General features: G+C 38.0%; 1 protein-coding gene across 6 annotated transcripts in view; it reads left to right on the top strand.

Moving 5' to 3' along the window:
• The window catches only part of Rps6kc1 (ribosomal protein S6 kinase C1), a 159166-nt gene that overhangs the window by 85525 nt on the left and 53248 nt on the right, over positions 1–20393 (top strand). For 4 of the 6 annotated variants that reach the window (XM_070041514.1, XM_070041512.1, XM_070041513.1 and 1 more), the window contains 2 exons: positions 912–1027; positions 11434–11526. In XM_070041514.1, coding sequence (XP_069897615.1) covers positions 912–1027; positions 11434–11526 — 209 coding nt within the window. The remainder of the gene's footprint in view (positions 1–911; positions 1028–11433; positions 11527–20393) is intronic. The other 2 variants (XM_070041510.1, XM_070041511.1) reach the window with 1 other exon arrangement.

Here is a 20393-nt window from a genome sequence, read left to right as displayed (position 1 = left end):
CTGGAAGAGCACTAGCCTTGAGCAAAAGAACTCCAGGGACAGTGCCCAGGTCCTGAGTTAAAACACCAGGACAGCTGGGTGCCTGTAATCCTAGCTACTCAGGAGGCTGAGATCTGAGGATTGCAATTCAAAACCAGTTTAGGCAGCGAAGTCCATGAAACTCTTATCTCCAATAAACCACCAGAAAACCGGAAGTGGTGCTGTAGCTCAAGTGGTAGAGTGCTAGGCTTGAGCTGAAGAGCTGAGGGACAGCATTCAGTCCCAGAGTTCAAGCCCCATGACCGACAAAAACAAAACAAAACAAAAAACACTAGGACACACACACACACAAGTCCTCTAGGAAGTATATTATTCATAAATAATATTTATGTATTGTGAATGAGAGAAGAAATGTAACAATAATGTCAAAGTTATGTACAATTTTGCTTATTTAGCAAAATTGCGATCTTAACTTCATTGCAGTTTTTCCTCTGAGTTCTGTATTTGTCAGGAATCTTTGATTTGCATGTACCAGAATCCTCATTTGAACCTCTTCAGACAAAGCAGGCTAGGAATATAGATTGGCTTTAAATCAAGCTGGGTTTCTTTTTGTTTTTGGTTTGGTATTCCTATTGAACATTTGTTACATTTGGTCCTGGTTTTGATTTGGGCAGCCGAATACTGTCTGGACTAAGGTCACTCTTTGATTCTTGGAGTTTCCTGTGCTACATTTCATGTATATTTGACTCCTCCCCAAATCAAGTTCTCAATATATATTTAAATAGATCTATCAGTATTTAGTTCAGTATCTTCTCCTTAGTTATTTCTAATGGAAAAGGTAATGAATTTGACAAAATGAAGTTAATTTTCACATTAAACTTAAAAACATGTCTACTTTTTACAAGACCATACTATGTTTTTTTTCCACTTAGGAGAGTCAAGCCCTAGGCGACGAGAGGCTGTGAAGAGGAGAACTGCAGAGTACCTCATGCGGGCAGAGAGTATCTCTAGCCTCTATAGACAACCTCAGCCTGATGATGGATCTCAGGTAGGTCTGATGATTTGCTTTTTGTTTTCTTTAGCTACCCCCGCCCCCCATCTCGTGTGTAGATGCACACTCTCTGATTTGCTGCTAGTTAGAATATTTGAAAATTTTATTCTCTGGAAATTTTCTGTTATTGGTAGAAAGAAAAAAACATTATAGCAAACTAACAAATTAGAATAAAACGAGACCTTCTTTCACCTCTTCTAATCCTTCATTAGTCCCTGACTGTACTCTTAGTTTCTCCATCAGTAAGATGATGGTAATTACTACTAGACCTGTCTGTATTTGAACTAGTGATTCTTGTGTAGTACCTGTATAGTTTTATTGATTCATGCTTAAACTTACTACATGTAGGTCTTCCAAGGCCCAAGCTCTGCTGTCTGTCACCAGAAGCTATAAAGGCATAATTCTGGCAGTCCTATTTCATTATGTGACTAAGGCAGATAAATGCTTAAAATTTAAAACATTATAGTTTATTATAGTTTATATGTCATATCTATCTGAATTGGGCAAATTTCTTTATATAGTTTGTATTTTTTGTCGGTCGTGGGGCTTGAACTCTGGGCCTGGGCGTTGTCCCTCAGCTCTTCAACTCAAGGCAAGCGCTCTACCACTTGAGCTACGGCGCCACTTCCATGGGAAAATTTCTTGAAGTAACTTTTCTATTATTCTTACTTTATATCAAACGAAGTTTTTTTGTGGAGAAGGGAAAAAAAGTATTTACCTTCTTAATTGATCCATGAAGCATATAGGGTTGCTTATTTCTGACTGTTACGTGGAGACAGGGCCTCATTAGATAAGCCAGGCTGGCTTCAAATTCTGTTTTCTTTCTCAGTTTCCCATGTGCTGAGATAACAGGTGTGCACTACTACATCCATCAATACCACTTCTTAGTATCAGTTTCTATATCTAAACAATGGGGTAATATTTCCTTTTTGGATAGTTATTAGGATTTTCACCCAAACCATACACCCACCTCATATTTTTTCATCTAAGCTGGCTTGGGCTGGGATCCTCCTAATTATTCTTCATATAAGAGCTGGGATAACAGACACAGCTTGTTTGTAGAAATGGAGTCCCAATAACTGCTTTTGCCTGAGCTGGGCTTGAATCTCCATCTTCATCATCTATACTTCCCAAGTAGCTAGATTACAGATGTGAGCCATTGTGCTTGGTGAAATTTACCTTTTTGAACAATATTTTTAAGCATTATTTTCAATTTACCATTTTCTATGAGTTGGGTATTCTACTTTTGTCCTTACTTTCACTGACAAAAACATGAAATAACATGAGCCCTGTTAACTGAAATAACACTGTATATAAATATCCCGAACCTTAGGAATATCCTAACCATTAACTTTGGATGTTCTATTATTGTTTATTCATTTAGTTCCTGACCTATGCAACTCTCTTACAATATCTGGAAGGCCCTCCTTTGGAGTCATAGGTGAAACATATAAAACGTACTATATTGTTTTTGACCTACAAGATAGAATCATGAAATAGGTCAGTGAAAATTCCCTTTTAAAAGTGTAACTTCTACTGAAAATCCCACTAAAGTAATGTAACATAAGAAAGCTGCTTCTATTAGGTTATATATTAGTTCATTAAGCTTCTATGAAGACTTTATGTGTAGCATCAAAGCATATGTACTTTGGAGCTGTGTAAAAGATGACAGTCCTTGTTGTTGCAAACTTTATGGTATAATTGAAGATTCAAATATCTCTATAGTTGTTTAACTGAAAATTAGAGAATGGTAAAAGCCAATAGAATAGCATGAAATTACATTAGAAGAGGTGTGGAGTATGTTGAATCTGATCTATAGCCTTTTCTTTTCTTTTTGTTTCTTTCTTTTTTCTTTTCTTTTCTTTTCTTTTTCTTTTTTTTTTTTTGGTGGTAGTCCTGGGGCTTGAACTCAGGGCTTGGGTGCTGTCTCTGAGCTTTTTGCTCAATACTAGAATTCTACCACTTGAGCTACAGCTCCACTTCTGGCTTTGTGGTGGTTAACTAGAGATAGGAATCTCATGGACTTTCTTGCCCATGCTGGCTTTGAACTTCTGTTCTCAGATCTCAGCTTCCTGGGTAGCTAGGATTACAGGCATGACACAGCTTTTTCTTCTTTAGTTCTTGGGCAAGGAGTCTAGAAGAGAGAGTAGGTATGATATTTCTCTTTTCTGTTAAGCACTTTGCGTTTTTTTATTTTGTGTATTATTCTATTCAGGCTTTCCCTATTACGACTAACATCCCTCTCCCTCCTTCTTTCCTTTTTCCTTCTTGAGAATGTCCTTTTATGCTTTACTTATTTTTTAGATTTTTGTTCAGGGCCAGCTTCAGACTGTGATCCTCCTAACTATACTTCTCATGTAACTGGTATTACTAGTATGTATAACCATTTCTGGCTTACTTGTTGGTAGTAGCTGTCTCACATTTTACCTGGACTGGCCTGAAAGCATGATCTTCCTAATCTCTGCCTCTTGGGTATCTAGGATTACAGACATGTACCATCAAGTATGGCTCTTTATTTTCTGCTTGATGATTTAAATTACATGCCTTAAGCAGTTCATTGGTGATAAGCTTGGCAAATTCATTATTTTTATTCTTTAGTTATCTTTTTTTTTTTTTTGGTCAGTCCTGGGCTTAAACTCTGGGCCTGGTTGCTGTCCCTGAGCTCTTCAGCTCAAGGCTAGTGCTCTACCACTTTGAGCCAAAGCACTACTTCCAGTTTTCTGGTGGTTAATTAGAGATAAGAGTCTCTTGGACTTTTCTGCCGAGGCTGACCACAACCCTCAGATCTCAGCCTCCTGAGTAGCTAGGATTACTGACATAAGACACCTGAACCCGGCTTCTTTAATTGTCTTTAAGTCTGAATTTCAACCAGTATTGTGAAAGGATTGGTGTAATTGATTTGCATGTATTTCTCTCAAATTCTGTACCAAGTAGTGGTTATTTTTATCTCTTGAATCAGTGTGCAAACATTTCTGTCTGCTGATTAAGAAAATAAGAGACCCCTTTCTGCCTCTTAAAATTTTTTCCATTGGTATAATCATGACTCTTTCTGAGTTGTTGTTGTTGTTATTTTTTTTTAATTTTTTAAAAAATTAATTTTTTTTTGGGTCCGGTTGTGGGACCTGAACTCTGGGCGTGGGCACTGTCCCTCAGCTCTTCAGCTCAAGGCTAGCGCTCTACCACTTGAGCCACAGTGCCACTTCCAGCTTTTTTTTTTTTCTTTTCTGTTTATGTGGTGCTGGGGAATCGAACCCAGAGCCTCGTGTATGCAAGGCAAGTGCTCTACACTGAGCCACCTTCCCAGCTCCTGTTGTTATTGTGTGTGTGTGTGTGTGTGTGTGTGTGTGTGTTTAACTTTTGCTTTATTGAATTTTAGACACTCATGGCAAATACTGAAGTTCTCAACTTCCCATTCATGTTAATATTCTTTTTAAAGAGGGCAGAAAAGAAAAAAAATGCTTTCCTCTGTTCTTTCTTTTTCTTCATTAATGCATTACTAAAGGCTCCAAGAAAAGTTGAAGAGCAGATATCAGATAAAATGGAAATGATCTTTGAGGAAAAGGTGAAATCTTAACTGGAGACGTTTTCTTTCTTTTTTAAAAAAAAATATTGTAGGTGACTTTGAATAATTTAAGAATTAATAATAAAGGGGAATTTCCTTAGGAAAGACTTATACTAGCATATATGCTATTTTAGGTGTAGGAATTTTAAACTCAATGTCAGTAAAATTTAGGAAAAGATACATTAAATTATCTAAATGTAGGACATAAAAGGTTGTAGTTTTTAAACTAACAATACATTATCATGCAGTTACAAGGTGTGAATGAAAATGAATATGTAGAGCATATGTCTTTTCTGAATGTTTTGTAGACTTTGAGTACAACTCCTATAATATAGAGAATGCTTTTCTTTCTTTTTATTTTGTTGGTGTAAGGTATATTGTAAGGTATATTAAATAGCTAGGTTTCATTAGGTAGCCGATGAAGAGAACACCATGCGCTATTCAGGCAGGAGACGAAGTTTATTTACCGAACTGCTGCCCCCACCGTGCATGGTGGAGAGGCAGGGCTGAAGAGCAAAGGGGAGAACCATCCCTGGGCCAGGTCTTATTTAGGCCAGGGACAGGAAGAGGTTGGGGAAAGGTGTGGCCACACTGGATCGGGATGTGACCTCAGAGTCTGGGACCTTCCTAAGGTTAGATAGGAGGCACGTAACCAGAGGTGGCCCAGGATGTGACCTAGCAGGAGGGGAAGGTGACTGCTTCCAGGTCTGCCTGTTACCTAATTAACAAATACTGGGCAGAAACTTAGCCAAGAGGGAGGGAGGTATCCCTGTGCAGATCTTACAGTTGTACCGAGGTTTGATCTCAGGGTCTCATTCTTGCTGGGCAGATGCTCTATTCATGATCCATGCCACCACTGCATATAGTTGAACCTCAATCTGCCTATTTTTGGCTTTCTGACATTGCTAGGATCATAGGAAACACCACTGCATCTAGCTTCCTTCCAACAAGATGGAGTCTCATGGACTTTTCTGTCACAACCTTCTGTGTTCTTTAATCCCCTGTAACCAGGAGCAAGACCGTGCAACTGAGATTTGGGGTACCCAGGGACTTATAGCTTTCCGCCAAAGTTCTATTAACCAAGGTTTTTATTGGTCTTGTGCAAGGAAGGTACAAACCTTAACATTTTGTATACAAGTGCTAGGTGACCTGGTGACCTTATTCTGTGAAGGAGAGCTAAACAGTAACCAGCCTACAATTTGCACAAACCTAAGTCTACCCTTGGGCTCCCACTTGGCTGGCTTAGGTGGAATCTGAGTTCCTGTTAAGCCAGCACTGATAGACCTTTCCAGGAAAACTCTCAGCATTCCAAGAGTATATTGGGAGGAGGCTTTCCAACCCCAATCCTTTTCGGGTCTCAGCGCTTAGATTTTCTGGCTCTCACACTTTTCTGCTGGGCTGGCCTATAACTGAGATCCTCCCAATCTCAGCCTCTCACATAGCTTAGAATGACAGGTATGCACCACTGTGCCCAACCGTTTGAAGAAGGCTCTTTTGCACTTTTCTGCTCAGGCTAGCCTCACTCTATGATCCTTCCAGTCTTGGCCTCCCAAGTAGTTAGGATTGTAGGCATGAGCCACCAATGCATGGTTTGAGTGTGCTGTTCTATTGCAATACCACTTGTTATATATACATTCTTCTTTAGAGAATATGTAAAGTCTAGTATTGTTTCAACTTCAGGGAGACATGGGCTAAGCAGAAATGGCAGTGAGGCACTGCAAATAAGTGGTGGGCCTCCAGTTAAGTGTTAGGTATGCAAAGTCATCCAGGTGAGTCTAGGGAGATTGGTTATTAGGGTTGTAAATTGCCAAGGAAAGTCTTTGTTTTTCCTCTGAGTTTGGGTTATTGATAAAATTTTGGTATTGCAACATCTTTCAATGATGTTTATATACATTAATGCTTGAGAAATACATAGCCAGCATATAGAGGACTAGAGATAGTGCTCAATGAAAATAGATAAATGGGACCTTCCCCCATTCTTTTCCTTCCTTCATTCCTCCTTTTCTTTTTTTGTTCTCTTTCTTTAGGATCTGTTATATTGAACATCTACTATGTACCAAAACATCTACTATGCACCAAACCCTGTCCTAGGCACTGTGTCACACTAGGTACTAAACCAGACCAAATGCCTTCCCCCCAAAGAGCTTCCACTTAGTGATATCCTCTGCCTGGGGCCTCTTCGCCAACCCAACTCCTGTTAATGCTTCCAGATCCTAGCTGGGTAGATAGTACCTCCCTCCAGAAAAAGATCCCCTCTGAGCTCCTAGGCTGCTCAGGTTTGCCTTCCCCTGATCTGGCCTGATCACCACGGGTCCCATGCAGAAAGTGCAGTTTACTCTGCAGTTCTCTAAGGGAACATGACTCCCAGGGGTTGTCCATTCCCCCCCCTCCCCCCCCCAGGGACCGCCAGTACAGATGAAGAACTAAAGAACAGGCAGGTGAGGTAAGAGGGAGGAGGAAGGAAGAAGTGAATTCCAAACCTAGGTGTCTCCTTCCTCTTTCAACTGCCAGAAACTGGGGCAGCAGAAATCCTGGGTCTTGGGACTAGCTTTGAGGAAGCCAGACCTCCAGAAGGTGACAGATAAAGGGGAAGGATTCAGGTCCCTGAGCTCAACCCAGGAGGCTACACTTGCCCAGGATGCCAAGGGATCCTATTTCCTCTGGCCAGTTTGCAGCTCAGAAGGTGACAGATAAAGGGGAAGGATTCAGGTCCCTGAGCTCAACCCAGGAGGCTACACTTGCCCAGGATGCCAAGGGATCCTATTTCCTCTGGCCAGTTTGCAGCTCTAGCAGCTCTATTTCGGTGTTCCTCACATAGCTTCTAGAGGCCAGGCTCCCCTCCTCCCTTCTTCTCTGCCTCTCTTTCCCTCCCAAAAAAATAAAAAAAAAATAGATAAATAGTTAAAAAGAATGGATAATTTGACAATCTAAAGAGCAACTTAACCGACACAAGCAAGCAGTCAACCAATCAACCAGAATCTCCAAATAGGAACAAAATAAGCTTCGCCTTCCCTTTTAGATAGATTGGTTTTTACTAGTATGCAAAGTCCATTCATAGATAATACCTGTAAGAGCTCTATATTCAGCAATTGTAAGGCAATGCAGAATTGATATAGGTGGTGGCTATGGGCTTGAGTGCACGGACTTGCCCCCTGTTGGATCATCATATTTTCTTATGTCATTGTTCTTCTAACCATGTATTTAGTCCTAATGTAGATGAATTCAACCATTCTCTCTTCCCTAGGCTTGGTATAAGTGAAAAACCTTACTTTTTTTCATCAAGGAAGTCAGTTATGATCTTAGATTGTTTAACTTTGCTTCTTCTTAGTTTTTTGCATATGTGTGGGAAAAACCCAAGAATGTTGAACTTTATCTCTAAAGTCTCCTGTTTTTAAAATTCTGTGGATTTATGTTTCTTTCTGCCAGCTGAAGAAAGAAATAGATCTCTAGGATTCTGGGAAGTTTAAATACAAGATTTTTTTTTATTGATTTCATTTCATGATCTGTCTTTGTTCCTTTCTTTGATCTTAAGCTTTCTTAGGAGTTTGAAGTAGAGAGGAGTTAATGACCATTTGCCTTTGTTTTTTTCCTATTACTGTTTCACCATTCCCATCTTTGCAAGACTAACCTCCTTAATCACCATTTTCATTGGGTTATTTTTTACACAAGCCCTTGTTTGACTCTGGACTTACTGTGTAGACTTTTCTTCTTTGCATTAAGGCCTGTGAAAACTGACTGATTTTATTTTTCCCTCTTTGTCACTTTGAAAAAGTTTCCCCACTGGGCAGATGCCATTTCAAGCCTGTGTATAGTACTATCATCTCCCTAATTTTTTTTAATTTTTTGGTAGTTCGTGGGGCTTGAACTCTGTCATCTCCCTAATTTTATTTCCAGGTAGCATTTAAAATCAACCCCTTTCCTTTCTTTCTTTGACCACAGTTTATCATAAACTAACAATTTATGTTTTTAGTCTTGTACTTTGAGGGGAATTTCTTCCTTTTATTAAGGTTTTCATGTACTTTGGCTTTTCTTAAATGTATTGTGAACTTCTTGAGGATAGAAACCCTTCGTGCCTTTTGGTAATTTATATCTGTATTGAGTGAACTTTTCATTGTGTGAGGAAATCACCTTAAAGGAGGAAAGATTTCTTTTGCCTCGCAGTAAGGTTTTAATATAAAGATACTTGGCTCCATTGTTTCTGGACCCATAGTAAGGTAGAACAGCAAAACATTATGGTGGAGAGGAAATGGTAGAGCAAAACCGCTCATCTTTCATGAAAGGAAATGGGGGAGAGAAGGAGAGACAGGAGGTAAGAGGATGGAGCTGGAAAGAGAGAAGGGAGAAAGTGATGAAACACTCTTCATAAGCATGAGTCTAATAATCTGCCTCTTCCACCTGCACATAACTATTATTTAATAATTACTTGCTGAAACTTTAGAGATTATGCAGCTTTTTTGCTGTTGAACTTGAAGCAGATGGATAACTTTTTCGGACACTGACTCATCAAGTGACAGCAGTGAATACAGAAGTATACGTAGGAGGGAGATAGGGAGATAGCAAGCCTTTGACCACATTTATAACAACAAATGTATTGGAGAAAATACCATTTGCAGTATTCCTTTTCCCCCATAACTTTTTCCTGATAATTTTTCTGTCTAAATTACAAGAAGTTCTTAGTCATTTTTCATGTAAATTTAGCAGCAGAGGATGAATTTTTATTTAGCAGAATGTGTTATTGTAGAAAGACTGCAAGCAGTGGAGGAAGGAGTTGAGGATCTCATCTAGGATCTCCACTGTCTTTTTTTCCCCACCACCCGCAAAGTCTCTGCCATCCTGAGCTGCCTTCCCTTTGTCTGTTAAAAAAAAAAAAAAAATGGTATTGTAATATAAGTCTTGTAAGTAAGTACCACAGTCAGAGCATGAATGAAGAATAAAGATTAATGGTACAGTAGACATTAAAATAGAAGAGACTGTCCTGTGTTTGTTTACATACACTCTACTATAATGTCTTGATAGACTTTTCTGATGTTCTTAAAAATTCTTAGACTTTTAGAGAAGCAGAGATGTATCTTTTTTTTTAAATTATGACATCTAATTTAGTAGTCCTAAAGAGAATTAACAATTATTTTATTCCAAGAAGTCTAAATTAACTCAGTTTTGAAGATTATCTCAGTCTATTGTTAATTGTCCTCATGTTCTCAGGTTAAAAAGTATATTTAAAAGCCAGGTACTGTTGGTTCATGCCTGTAGTCCTAGCTACTCAGGAGGCTGAGATCTAAGGATCATGGTTTGAAGCTAGCAGGGGCAGGAAAGTCTGTGAGACTCTTATTCCTAATTAACCACCAAAAAGCCAGAAGTGGAGCTGTGGCTCAAGTGCTAGAGAGCTAGCCTTGAGCAAAAAACCTCAGAGTCAGTGTCCAAGGTCTGAGTTCAAACACCAGGATTAGCACACATACCAATAGAATACCTTCCATTAAAAAAAAAAATCTTCTTCTCTCCCCCCGCCTCAGAAATTGCTATTTTCATGTATGCGGAAATCAGTGTTTAGCTTGCTAGATGTAAAAACAAACAAGCAAACACAAAATTGACAGCTACTAGAATTGTTACTTTTAGAAAACTTCAGTTGTAATTTATCTAGGCAACCTTTCTCCCTAGTTTCTTTTCTTCCCCTTCTGCTTCCTCTTTCTTGGTGCTTTCTCTCACCCCTTCAAACTCACCACATACTAGCAACATGCTGGGTACTGGGACTAGCAAGATGAATATGGGCACTTTCTTTTTGCAAGGGGCTCTGTCTTGTAGTGGTGGTCTGTACCAGGGTCTCACATCTCCCAGGTTTTGTCTCAGTGGTTCTCCCATCGTGAATATTTGTATTTTACTCACAGAGAAAATGTTTCTCCTTAATGCTAATAGGCTTTTGATAATAGTCTCCATCATCTTTCACAGCCTTGCCATTTTAATATAAGAATTAATGATAGTAGCACTTCTGTTGAAAATGATAAATGGAAATGGTCTTAGGATTTCTCTAATGGACTGGAGGAGAAAACCTAAAATCAATAGTTGGAATTTAGCATTGTTTTTTTTTTAATGTGTGGGGTATTGAAATATTTTTTTGTGTTCACTGAACTTTTTTGTCATTTTTTGAGGTCTATTTTGTAGCTAACCAATTGTCTTTCATATAGATATCCAACTATTTGGAGAAAAATTCTTTATCTTATGAATCACTACTTAACCTCCATTCTCATAAATACTGATTGTGTGATGGAAGTTCTTAATTTTCCACCATGGTTGGTGATTTTTCTTGTTGAACTTGAATTTGTTGCTTCCTTTTAAAACGAATGATTTATTTTTATAAAGTAACATGAAAGGACTATTGTTGGGTGATAAAAGAGAATGACTTGTGTCCCTCTTTTCCAAGTCTATCCATTAATTCATTATGTTTTAGCTGCTTCCTTCTAAATTATTGTTAATCTTTCAAGGGTGAATATAAGGTTGTCATTGATTGTTAGTGGGGTGATCCATTTGCTATGAAGTTTCACGATAGCTATTTATAAATTGAATTATTGCTCTATAAACTATCAGCTCATTAATTTTTCTTTTTAAAAATTTGTTTTTGATATTATGCTTTATTTACTTGCAACTTTTTTCTTGCCTTTTCCTTTTGATTTCCTTTATTTATTTATTTTTTTCATTTTACATGACAAACAGAAACTTTCTCCTTTTATCTTTCCATTCTCTGATTTATGATAAATTTAGTTTCCTTTGGCCTGGCATTTGCTTCAGCAGGCAGTCTTCCTTCAAGTACCTCCCTGATTGATGTGTAATCTTTGATATCTTCCATTAGCCTCCAGGATCACTAAGTTCAAGGCCCCCTTGGAACCTAAGGAGCCCTGCCGAGGAGCTGAAGGCCTTCAGAGTCCTTGGGGTGATTGACAAGGTAATTCTTCAGTGTCTCTTCAAGAGTTCAGTCACAAATTGACTACATGCTGACACTCTGTCTTTGAAGCTTTGGATCTTAAGGATATGAAACAAAAGGAGAAAATGACTCAAATGCATCTGCACTTTAAAATAACAAAAGCAGAAGAGAAAAAGCTTTTATCTAAGCAATTCATGTAAGGTCATGCAAAATATATTTGAGCACAAGGAGAAGGTGCGCATTTGTTGGCATTCAGTTGAGTAAGGGGTTTTATTTTATAAAAGTGTTGTAGTATGGAAAAATACTTTGTGTTATTTAAACTTATGATCAACATTATACTCTTTTTGTTTGTTTGTTTTTTTGTGCCCATTGTGGGGCTTGAACTCAGGGCCTGGGCTCTGACCCTGAGCTTCTTTTATTCAAGGTTAGCACTCTATCACTTTAGCCATAACTCTACTTCTGGCTTTTTTGGTGATTAATTGGAGGTAAGTCTCACAAATGTTCCTGCCCCCCAGCTAGCTTTGAACTTTAATCCTCAGATCTCAGCCTCCTGAATAGAATAGCTAGGATTACAGGTGTGGCCACCAACATCTGGTTAGGCTTCATCATTTTAATGATCAAAAAGAAAGGGAATATTTCCTAATAGCTACCATTTGTTAATACCTATTATGTGGCATCCTTAAATTAGACATTTTACATGAAACAATTTGTTTAATCCTCATAATCCTGTAATTTTTATCTTGGTGGGCAAGTGATACTAAAACACATGAACTGACTTGTCCAGAAGTCACAGAGCTAATGTAGGGGAGTGCTAGGATTCCAGCCTTGATCTTTGTTGACTCAAAAATCTGTTTTTCCCACTGTACTAGTTCTCTCTACACACACACACACACACACACACACACACACACACACACACACACACACACACACACACACACACACACACACACACACACACACACACACACACACATACACACACACACACACACACACACACACACACACACACACACACTTATATTTGGAATAAAAATATGTGAACAGAAATATCTGTTAATGAGTATATGCAAGTTTGGTGACATCTCAGATTAACTAAAATTAATATTTTGAAATTAACTCTATCAGATAGTTTACCAGTGTAATTTTAAAACCATAGGCTATAAAGCTGTGTTTTCAATATATTTGATCATCTACCATCAAAGAAAGTCTTATTTAATATTAACATGTAAGTTAATTTAGGTCTTTTTCACCACTAAACATCTTTTCTGAAGTACTTTAGTGCTCATTTGTAATTTAATGTTCATTGAGTACTTTTGCTCTAATGTATGCACATGATTCCATGTTACAACCGGACAATATACAGTACATCTCAAACAATTTAGATAATAACTCATAGTTTGAAGTATTCAAAGGGGACATTAAATCAATATTCCCTGAAACTGGTATGGTAGTGTTTTATTCTTATAAGCACCAATTTTTTTCAAATAAATTTACTTAAACAAAGTTTGACCTTAATCTACTAAGTGTTAAGATTCATTTGTATGAATCTAAAATGTTCTCTCAACCATGTTTTCTTTAGCTGCTTCAGTGTGGAGAACATTCTGTTTAAGTGTAGAGAGAAACAAAAATGTAATTGAGAGATTGCTAGGCTTTTGGATTTTAGTGCAGATAATCTCCTGTCCTCCCTCCTTTTTCTTTCTTTGTTTTGTTTCAGACAGGGTCTTACTGTGTGGTACAGGTTGGCCTTGAACTCAGGGGTCTCCAGCCTCAGCTTTTCAAATGTTGGGATTACAATTGTGTGCCACCATGCCTGGCTACGTCTTCTTTCTGATGTTTAGTGTCTCTGTGCACACCTCCTCCCCTTTTTTTTAGATGTTTCTTTTGCCATACTGTGACTTCGATGGCTATACTGTAAGCTTCAAGTCACCTTGAACTACTAACAGTAGCAAGGATCTCACAGGTATGCACAAATTTAGAGTTTTGACAAGGAAGATTTCCTAAATTCTATTCTAATTCACAATTTGTTACTGCTTTGTTAACCAGAGAAGTATGTTTAGCATTTAGCAGATGCCATTTTCCAAGTAGAAATTAGTAGCTATATGTTTTGGAATTATAAGCTTAGAAAATAATCTTTTAAAGAGTATAACATATCTACTTGTAAAAATATAAGTAAGGTAGATTTTTTAAAAATGTGGTTTCTTGTTCAAGATATATTTCTTTCTACTGTACTGAGGAATACCATACATTTGGGTTTTAGAAACTTGGGAGTTTGGAAGAGAAATGTTAAATACATTTAAAAGTCTGTGCCAGGCACTGGTGGCTCACACCTATAATTCTAACTTCTTAGGAGCCTGAGATCTGAGGATTGTGGTTCAAAGCTAACCTGGGCAGGAATGTCCATAAGACTCTTATCTCCAATTAACCACCAGAAAACCAGAAGTGGCACTGTGGCTCAAAGTGCAAGCCCCATGGCTGACAAAAAGAAAAAAAAGAAAAAGTCCAGAAAATATACAGAATACTTTAGCTTTCATACAACATGTTTCTCTGATTCTGTTTCATTATTGTATTTGTTAATAGCTATTAACTTAGGAAAAGGTATGGAACGACATAGAGAAAAGGTTTTTATAAACTTTAATGTAGAAAGAAAATATTTCTGTTTTTAATCTATTTATTGTTGTGCATATATACACACAAAGGTCTCATTAGCATGTATTTTCAAATTAGGTCATAATTACATTAACATGTAAATCAATGACTTGTGAACTTACTTGTTATTTAGAGGACCTCCTTCTCTGCTTTTCTTACCAGAAGTAGTTGTGAGAGTCTTTCTGGTTTCATGAGTGTTTCAGAATGAGTTCCTGTTCTTCTGCAAGGTCTGAATTTAACTCACTTCTTTGTTCTACTTACACTTGTGTGTCTACAGCATCACACCTACTAAACTGGTTTTAACTGCCCTTCTCCCATGCTGAATTTTAAGATACTATAGGGCAGAGACCAGGTCTGGTGTGTTCATTGTTATTCTTCATGTACCTGCATGTAACAGGCTTTCAACATTCAATATAAATTTAATTGATTTGTTGAATTTTAATAGCTGATCATAGGCTTGGATGCCTACAAATAAATGTTTTTGTTTTGTTAATACTAGGGCTCAAATTGAGGGCATTGCACTTGTTCAGCTTGTGTGTTTAGCTGGTACTCTACCACTTGAGACATGTCTTCAGCTGGGCTTTTTACTGGCTGTATTTGGAGATGGAGTTTTACAGAATTTTCTACTTGAGTCTCTGGATCTCAGCCTCCTGAGTAGCAGGAGGAGGAGGAGTAAGATTGCAGGTATGAACCTTTTGGCGGGGGAGGCAGAGCTGCTACTGGGGCTTGGACTCAGGGCTTTTGAGTTCTTAGCTTTTTTGCTCATGACTGATGAGCCACACCCACAATCTTTGTTTAATTTTATGTGGGACATTGAGTATTTTCTACTGTGTTTTTATTCTTTCTTTTTATAATTTCCTTTTAGAGCTATTTGATCAGTTCTTGTTTTTTTCCATTGTGGGGCTTGAACTCAGGACCTGAGCACTGTCCCTGAGCTTTTTTGCTCAAGGCTACTTAGAGCTCTACCACCTTGAGCCACACACAGCATGACTTCCAGTTTTCTGGTGGTAAATTGGAGATAAGAGTCTCATGGACTTTCTTGCCCTGACTGGGTAGTAATACACACATGAGCCTTCAGTGCCAGGCTGAGGCTTCATTTCTTGAGCTAGGCATTTCTGAAGTACAGTTTGGGAAACAATCCAGATATCTTAGGAGACTCATAACATTTCAATATCTCTAATCCGTTGTCAATTAATTTCCTTAAAAAAGAACCACACAGTGACCTATCTAGGGAGTAATATTAAAAACAGAAACAAAATGTACTCATTACCTTACTTAACTGTAACCCCTCTGTACATCACCTTTACAATAAATTCCAGAAACATTCTGGAAGTCCACAGGTGGAAGGGACACTCATGTCCTTACACTTGGTAGTAAAGAAAACCACAGGTTTTCAGCATGATGCCTGTTTTGCAATTCCTGTCTCCTACATCTGAGAGGCTGAACTTGTAGTCTACCAGTGTGGGAAAGTGCAGCTGCCTGGCTGGCTATGCAGGAAGGATATAGAGTATAGGAGGAGTTCTCCTGTTTGTAGGAGGTACCAGTTAGCTCTTATTTCTCAGGGGTTTACAGGAGGAATGCGTGTTTTCTTGGTTATGTTTGTACCTGTAGACACTTACTTGTTTTGTCTTCTAAAATGTTACCAACTTCTGTTTTATTTGCAGTCACCACTGCGTATCTTTGGATTGTGTGTGTATGTATGTGTGTATGTGTGTATGTGTATGTGTGTATGTGTGTGTGCACATGTGCCTGTGCTGATCCTGGGGCTTGAACTTAACCTATCATAACATTTATCCATATTGTGCAGTAGTGTTTGCTGTTGTTTCTGTGTCTGTTCCAATAAGCTTTCAGATTCAAATGCCCAAGCATCCTTGTAACTTAAAAAGGAATAGAGTCACTATATGTGTTCTAAGTCTTAACTATTGTATGTAATTTAATAATAATCCGTGTAATTGTTCATCCATTCCACATGTATAGCATCAGTCACCCATTCCTACTCCTCCCATTTCCCCTGGTTTTCACAGAGCACACCTGTGTATATGGGTGGGTACTTCCTTGAAGGCATGAATTGTTTCACCTGTATTTATAGTATTTGGGAGTTTAATTCAGAACATAAACACACTGTGCTGTTTTACTAAATAAATTTTCTAGATCATACTAATACATTTCCTAGATCATACTAAAATTAAATTTTAACCAGTATGAAAAAGCTTGGCCCCATCTGCAACAAAAGTGTAATTATAAGAGATGTATAAAAACTACTTTTGTTGAAAATCACTGACTACTTACTTGGGCCCATGAATTAGTTAAAAACAGGAGAGAAAGATTTGGAATATCTACTTCCATTTTGTATGGTTTCTGTAGTCACTTTGTAATCACCTTGATATCTTAGAAAGACAGGACTATAATGTCTTTATGAGGACTAAAGCCATCCCTAAGAAACAATAGAGCCTTTTTAAGACAGACCATTACCAGGCAGTGATGACTCATTTACTTGTGTTGAGCAGTGGTGGTAATGATAATAACTTCTCTGCAATAGTGAACAATGAGGCCATACTTTGACCAGGACTCTTTCATAGTTATAAATGTTTTTCTCCCCTTGCTCTTAGTTCTTTGTCTATAAAGCTTATAACTCATCTGGGTGCTGGTGGCTTAACTGGGTGCTGGTGGCTCACCTCTATAATCTTCATTACTCAGGAGTTAACATCTTAGGGTTAGAAAAGCCTTTCTAAATTAGTTATGATTACAGGCATGAGGCTAAGATCTGAGAATAATGGTGTGAAGTCAGTCTGTGCAGGAAAGGCTGTGAGACTCTCATCTCCAATTAACTACCAAAAAACTAGAAGTGAAGTTATGGTGCAAATGGTAGAGCACTAGAAGCCTTGATCAAAAAGCACTCAGGGATAGTACCCAGGCCCTGAATTTAAGTCCCAGGACACACACACACACACACACACACACACACACACACACACACACACACACACACACACACACACACACACACACACACACACACACACACACACACACACACACACACACACACACACACACACACACACACACACACACACACACACACACACACACACACAAAAAGCACTCAGGGATAGTACCCAGGCCCTGAATTTAAGTCCCAGGACACACACACACACACACACACACACACACACACACACACACACACACACACACACACACACACACACACACACACACACACACACACACACACACACCTTGAAGATGGCTCAAGATGGGTTGTGTTATCTTCTGCATATCTGAGCCATATAATCTCTGCCCTTCATCATATATCTTTATTTGGGATGTAGGAGCTAGTGGCTGGAAATAACTTGTGGAACTCCTTGGAGTTTGGGCCTTGGGAATCTCAAACTCATATTTTACAGACTTATTAAAAACATTTAAAACTAATAGTTTTTAAAGCTTCCTTACCTTCAAGACATTTTCTTTGTAATGTCTACCTTGGACATCATCAGCTTTGTTGGATATTGATTGACAAAAAAATGAGCATGTGTGGGTTTTTTTTCTTTTCTGGTGGTGTTGTGGTTTGAACTCCAAGTCACACACTTGCTCAACAGGAACTCTACCACTTGAGCAACACCTCCAACCATGAGTTGAGCAACTGTTAACTGACTACCATAAATGGTGTGTAATAAAGAGTGCTATGTGGATATATTTGCTGCCTTTAGCAACTTCTTTCAGTTTTTAGTCACTATAAGCTGTTTAAAGCATATTTATAGAGCACATCTATCATAAGAATGAAAATATTAAACCAGGCTATGAATGGACAGTAAAACAGTTCACATCAGCTTCGAGTATTAGTTTTTTTTTTCTAGCAAATGCAAATAAGGACCAAAAACTAGGTATAATAGAACATAGTTTCTTTTGAATTAATTTTCATCTAAATTTAACAGTGTCAGGTCATCATGTCAAATTACTTCAGAATTCAAACCAGAGAAATAGAATAAATAGATTTACTATGGAATTTTGAATGGCTGAGCTGAACTTGAGCCCATAACTTTAGAGTTTTAACCTCTCGTTAGCATAATATCTTTATGGCCTTGGGCCAGTTCTTCACAAAAACAGAAAACCAACAAAATGAGGATGACAAAGGTGTAGAGATCTAGCTTTTCAAGCATTTGGATCTGAGAAGAGCTTCCTAAGTGGTTGTTTTTCCTAGCTCTTTAGTAATTCTGTTTTAAACCCAATTTCTTTGTCTTTTATATTCTGCCTTTTTCTGTGTTTGTATCCAGTTTCCTTACAAAGGCACACCATGTCCTTTGGAAGCAGGCTTTATGAAGTAATAGATATATAGGCTTGGAGTTTGAAAAATTATACAAAGTTAAATGCTCTTTCCATATATGTATATACAAAAGACATTTCTGTGATAGGTGTATTGTTCACTAAATCATTTCACCTGATATCCAAGTAAGATACATCATTGAGGGATGCGTCACCTTCATTGACATTTGGCTCATAGGAATGTAAGAGATTTTACGTTCATGTTTGTGGTTGAGATAATTGCTTGTATTATTTACTGGAGAATGATCTGTATTTTGTATTGCTCTAGGGCAGGACCAGATTTAGTTATTTGTCCTGTTATGCAGGGATTTGTCCTAGTGACTTGTAGATGGAAAACAGATAAGCATCCGTCAGTCTCTGTATGTGTGTGTGTCTGTCCATCTGTCTGTCTACCTATTCATTGGATTTTGAGACAGTTGTTCTCACTCAAGCCTGGCTTCTAACGTAAGATACTCATGCATATTGGATATGAGCTACCATCTCTGGCTAAAAAAAACATTTTAATCAGACTTTATTTAGTATAGTTTTAGGTTTATAGCAAAATTGAGAGGAAAAATAGAGATTTTGTCTATTCCTACTCCTCCAACCCCCACATGCATAGATTCTACCTGTATGTAAAACCCCACCAGAGTGCATTTGCTCCATTTGATTAACGCACTTAAATTAAACCCATCATTATCATCCAAAGACCTGATACATTTGCCTCCAGGATACCTCTATCCAAGAGTCTTAGCTAAGGAAGTGAAAGCTCACTTAGCACCTGTTATCTTTCTCCTGTCACTGACAGAATACTTGAGATAATCAACTTAAAGGAGGTCAGGCTTATTTTGGCTCATGTTTTCAGAAGAATTCAGTCCATGATGGTCTCTTGGACCTGTTACTTTGGGGCAGTGGAGGCCCAATACATTATAGCAGGTATGCATGGTGGAGGAGAACTGTTTAGTTCATGTGAGAGTATATTTAGCTCTGTAAAAATTGCCCAACTGGGGCTGGGAAGGTGGCTCAGTGGTAGAGTGCTTGCCTTGCATGCCTGAGGCCCTGGGTTCGATTCCTCAGCACCACATAAGCAAAAAGAAAAAAGCCAGAAGTGGCACTGTGGATCAAGTGGTAGAGCGCTAGCCTTGAGCTGAAGAGCTGAGGGACAGCACCCAGGCCCAGAGTTCAGGCATCACAACCGGACCCAAAAAAACAAAACAAAAAACAAAAAAAACTGCCCAATTGTCTTCCCTCCTGTACCATTTTACATTCCCACCAGTACTGAATGAGAGGAGCTATTGCTCTGACTATATCTTTGTGAGCATTTCATACTGTCCATGCTCTGGATTTTGGTCATTCTAATAGATGTATGTCTCGTTTTAAATTTACATTTTTCTAATGACATATAATATTGAACATCCTATTTGCTATATCTTTTTTGGTAGGTATCTCCTTACTCTTTGGCACATTTTAAATATTCATTTAGAATTATGATCAATATGTAACAATTATACATATTTATTGGATATAATATAATATGATATTTCAGTACATGTATACAATATGTAATGATCAGATCAGAGTCATTGATTAACCATTTATACCACTTAAGTTGATACTACATTGAATAGTACTTTCTTTAGTATTTTTTGCAGATGAAGTCTTACATTTTTGCCTAGGGTTGGCCTCAAATAATAGTCTTCTTACATGTGCCTTTCAAATAGCTGGGATCACAGGTATGCACTATCATAACAGCTAGTTGTTGAAATGAATCTCACTGACTTTTCTCCTTGTTGGGCCTTGAACTCTGATCTTACTAATATCTGCCGCCTAAATAACAGATTGCAGGCATATACCACTATGGTCAATAAGCCCATTTCAACATTAAGTTATTTATTCTCTTGATTTTTTTTTTTTAAGGGGGGAGAGCAGTA

The sequence above is a fragment of the Dipodomys merriami genome, unplaced genomic scaffold (assembly GCF_024711535.1).
Source record: "Dipodomys merriami isolate MVZ:Mamm:240054 unplaced genomic scaffold, mDipMer1.0.p SCAF_31, whole genome shotgun sequence".
Taxonomy (NCBI): domain Eukaryota; kingdom Metazoa; phylum Chordata; class Mammalia; order Rodentia; family Heteromyidae; genus Dipodomys; species Dipodomys merriami.
Note: the sequence above shows the minus strand (reverse complement) of the source record. Positions and strands in the feature narration are given on the sequence as shown.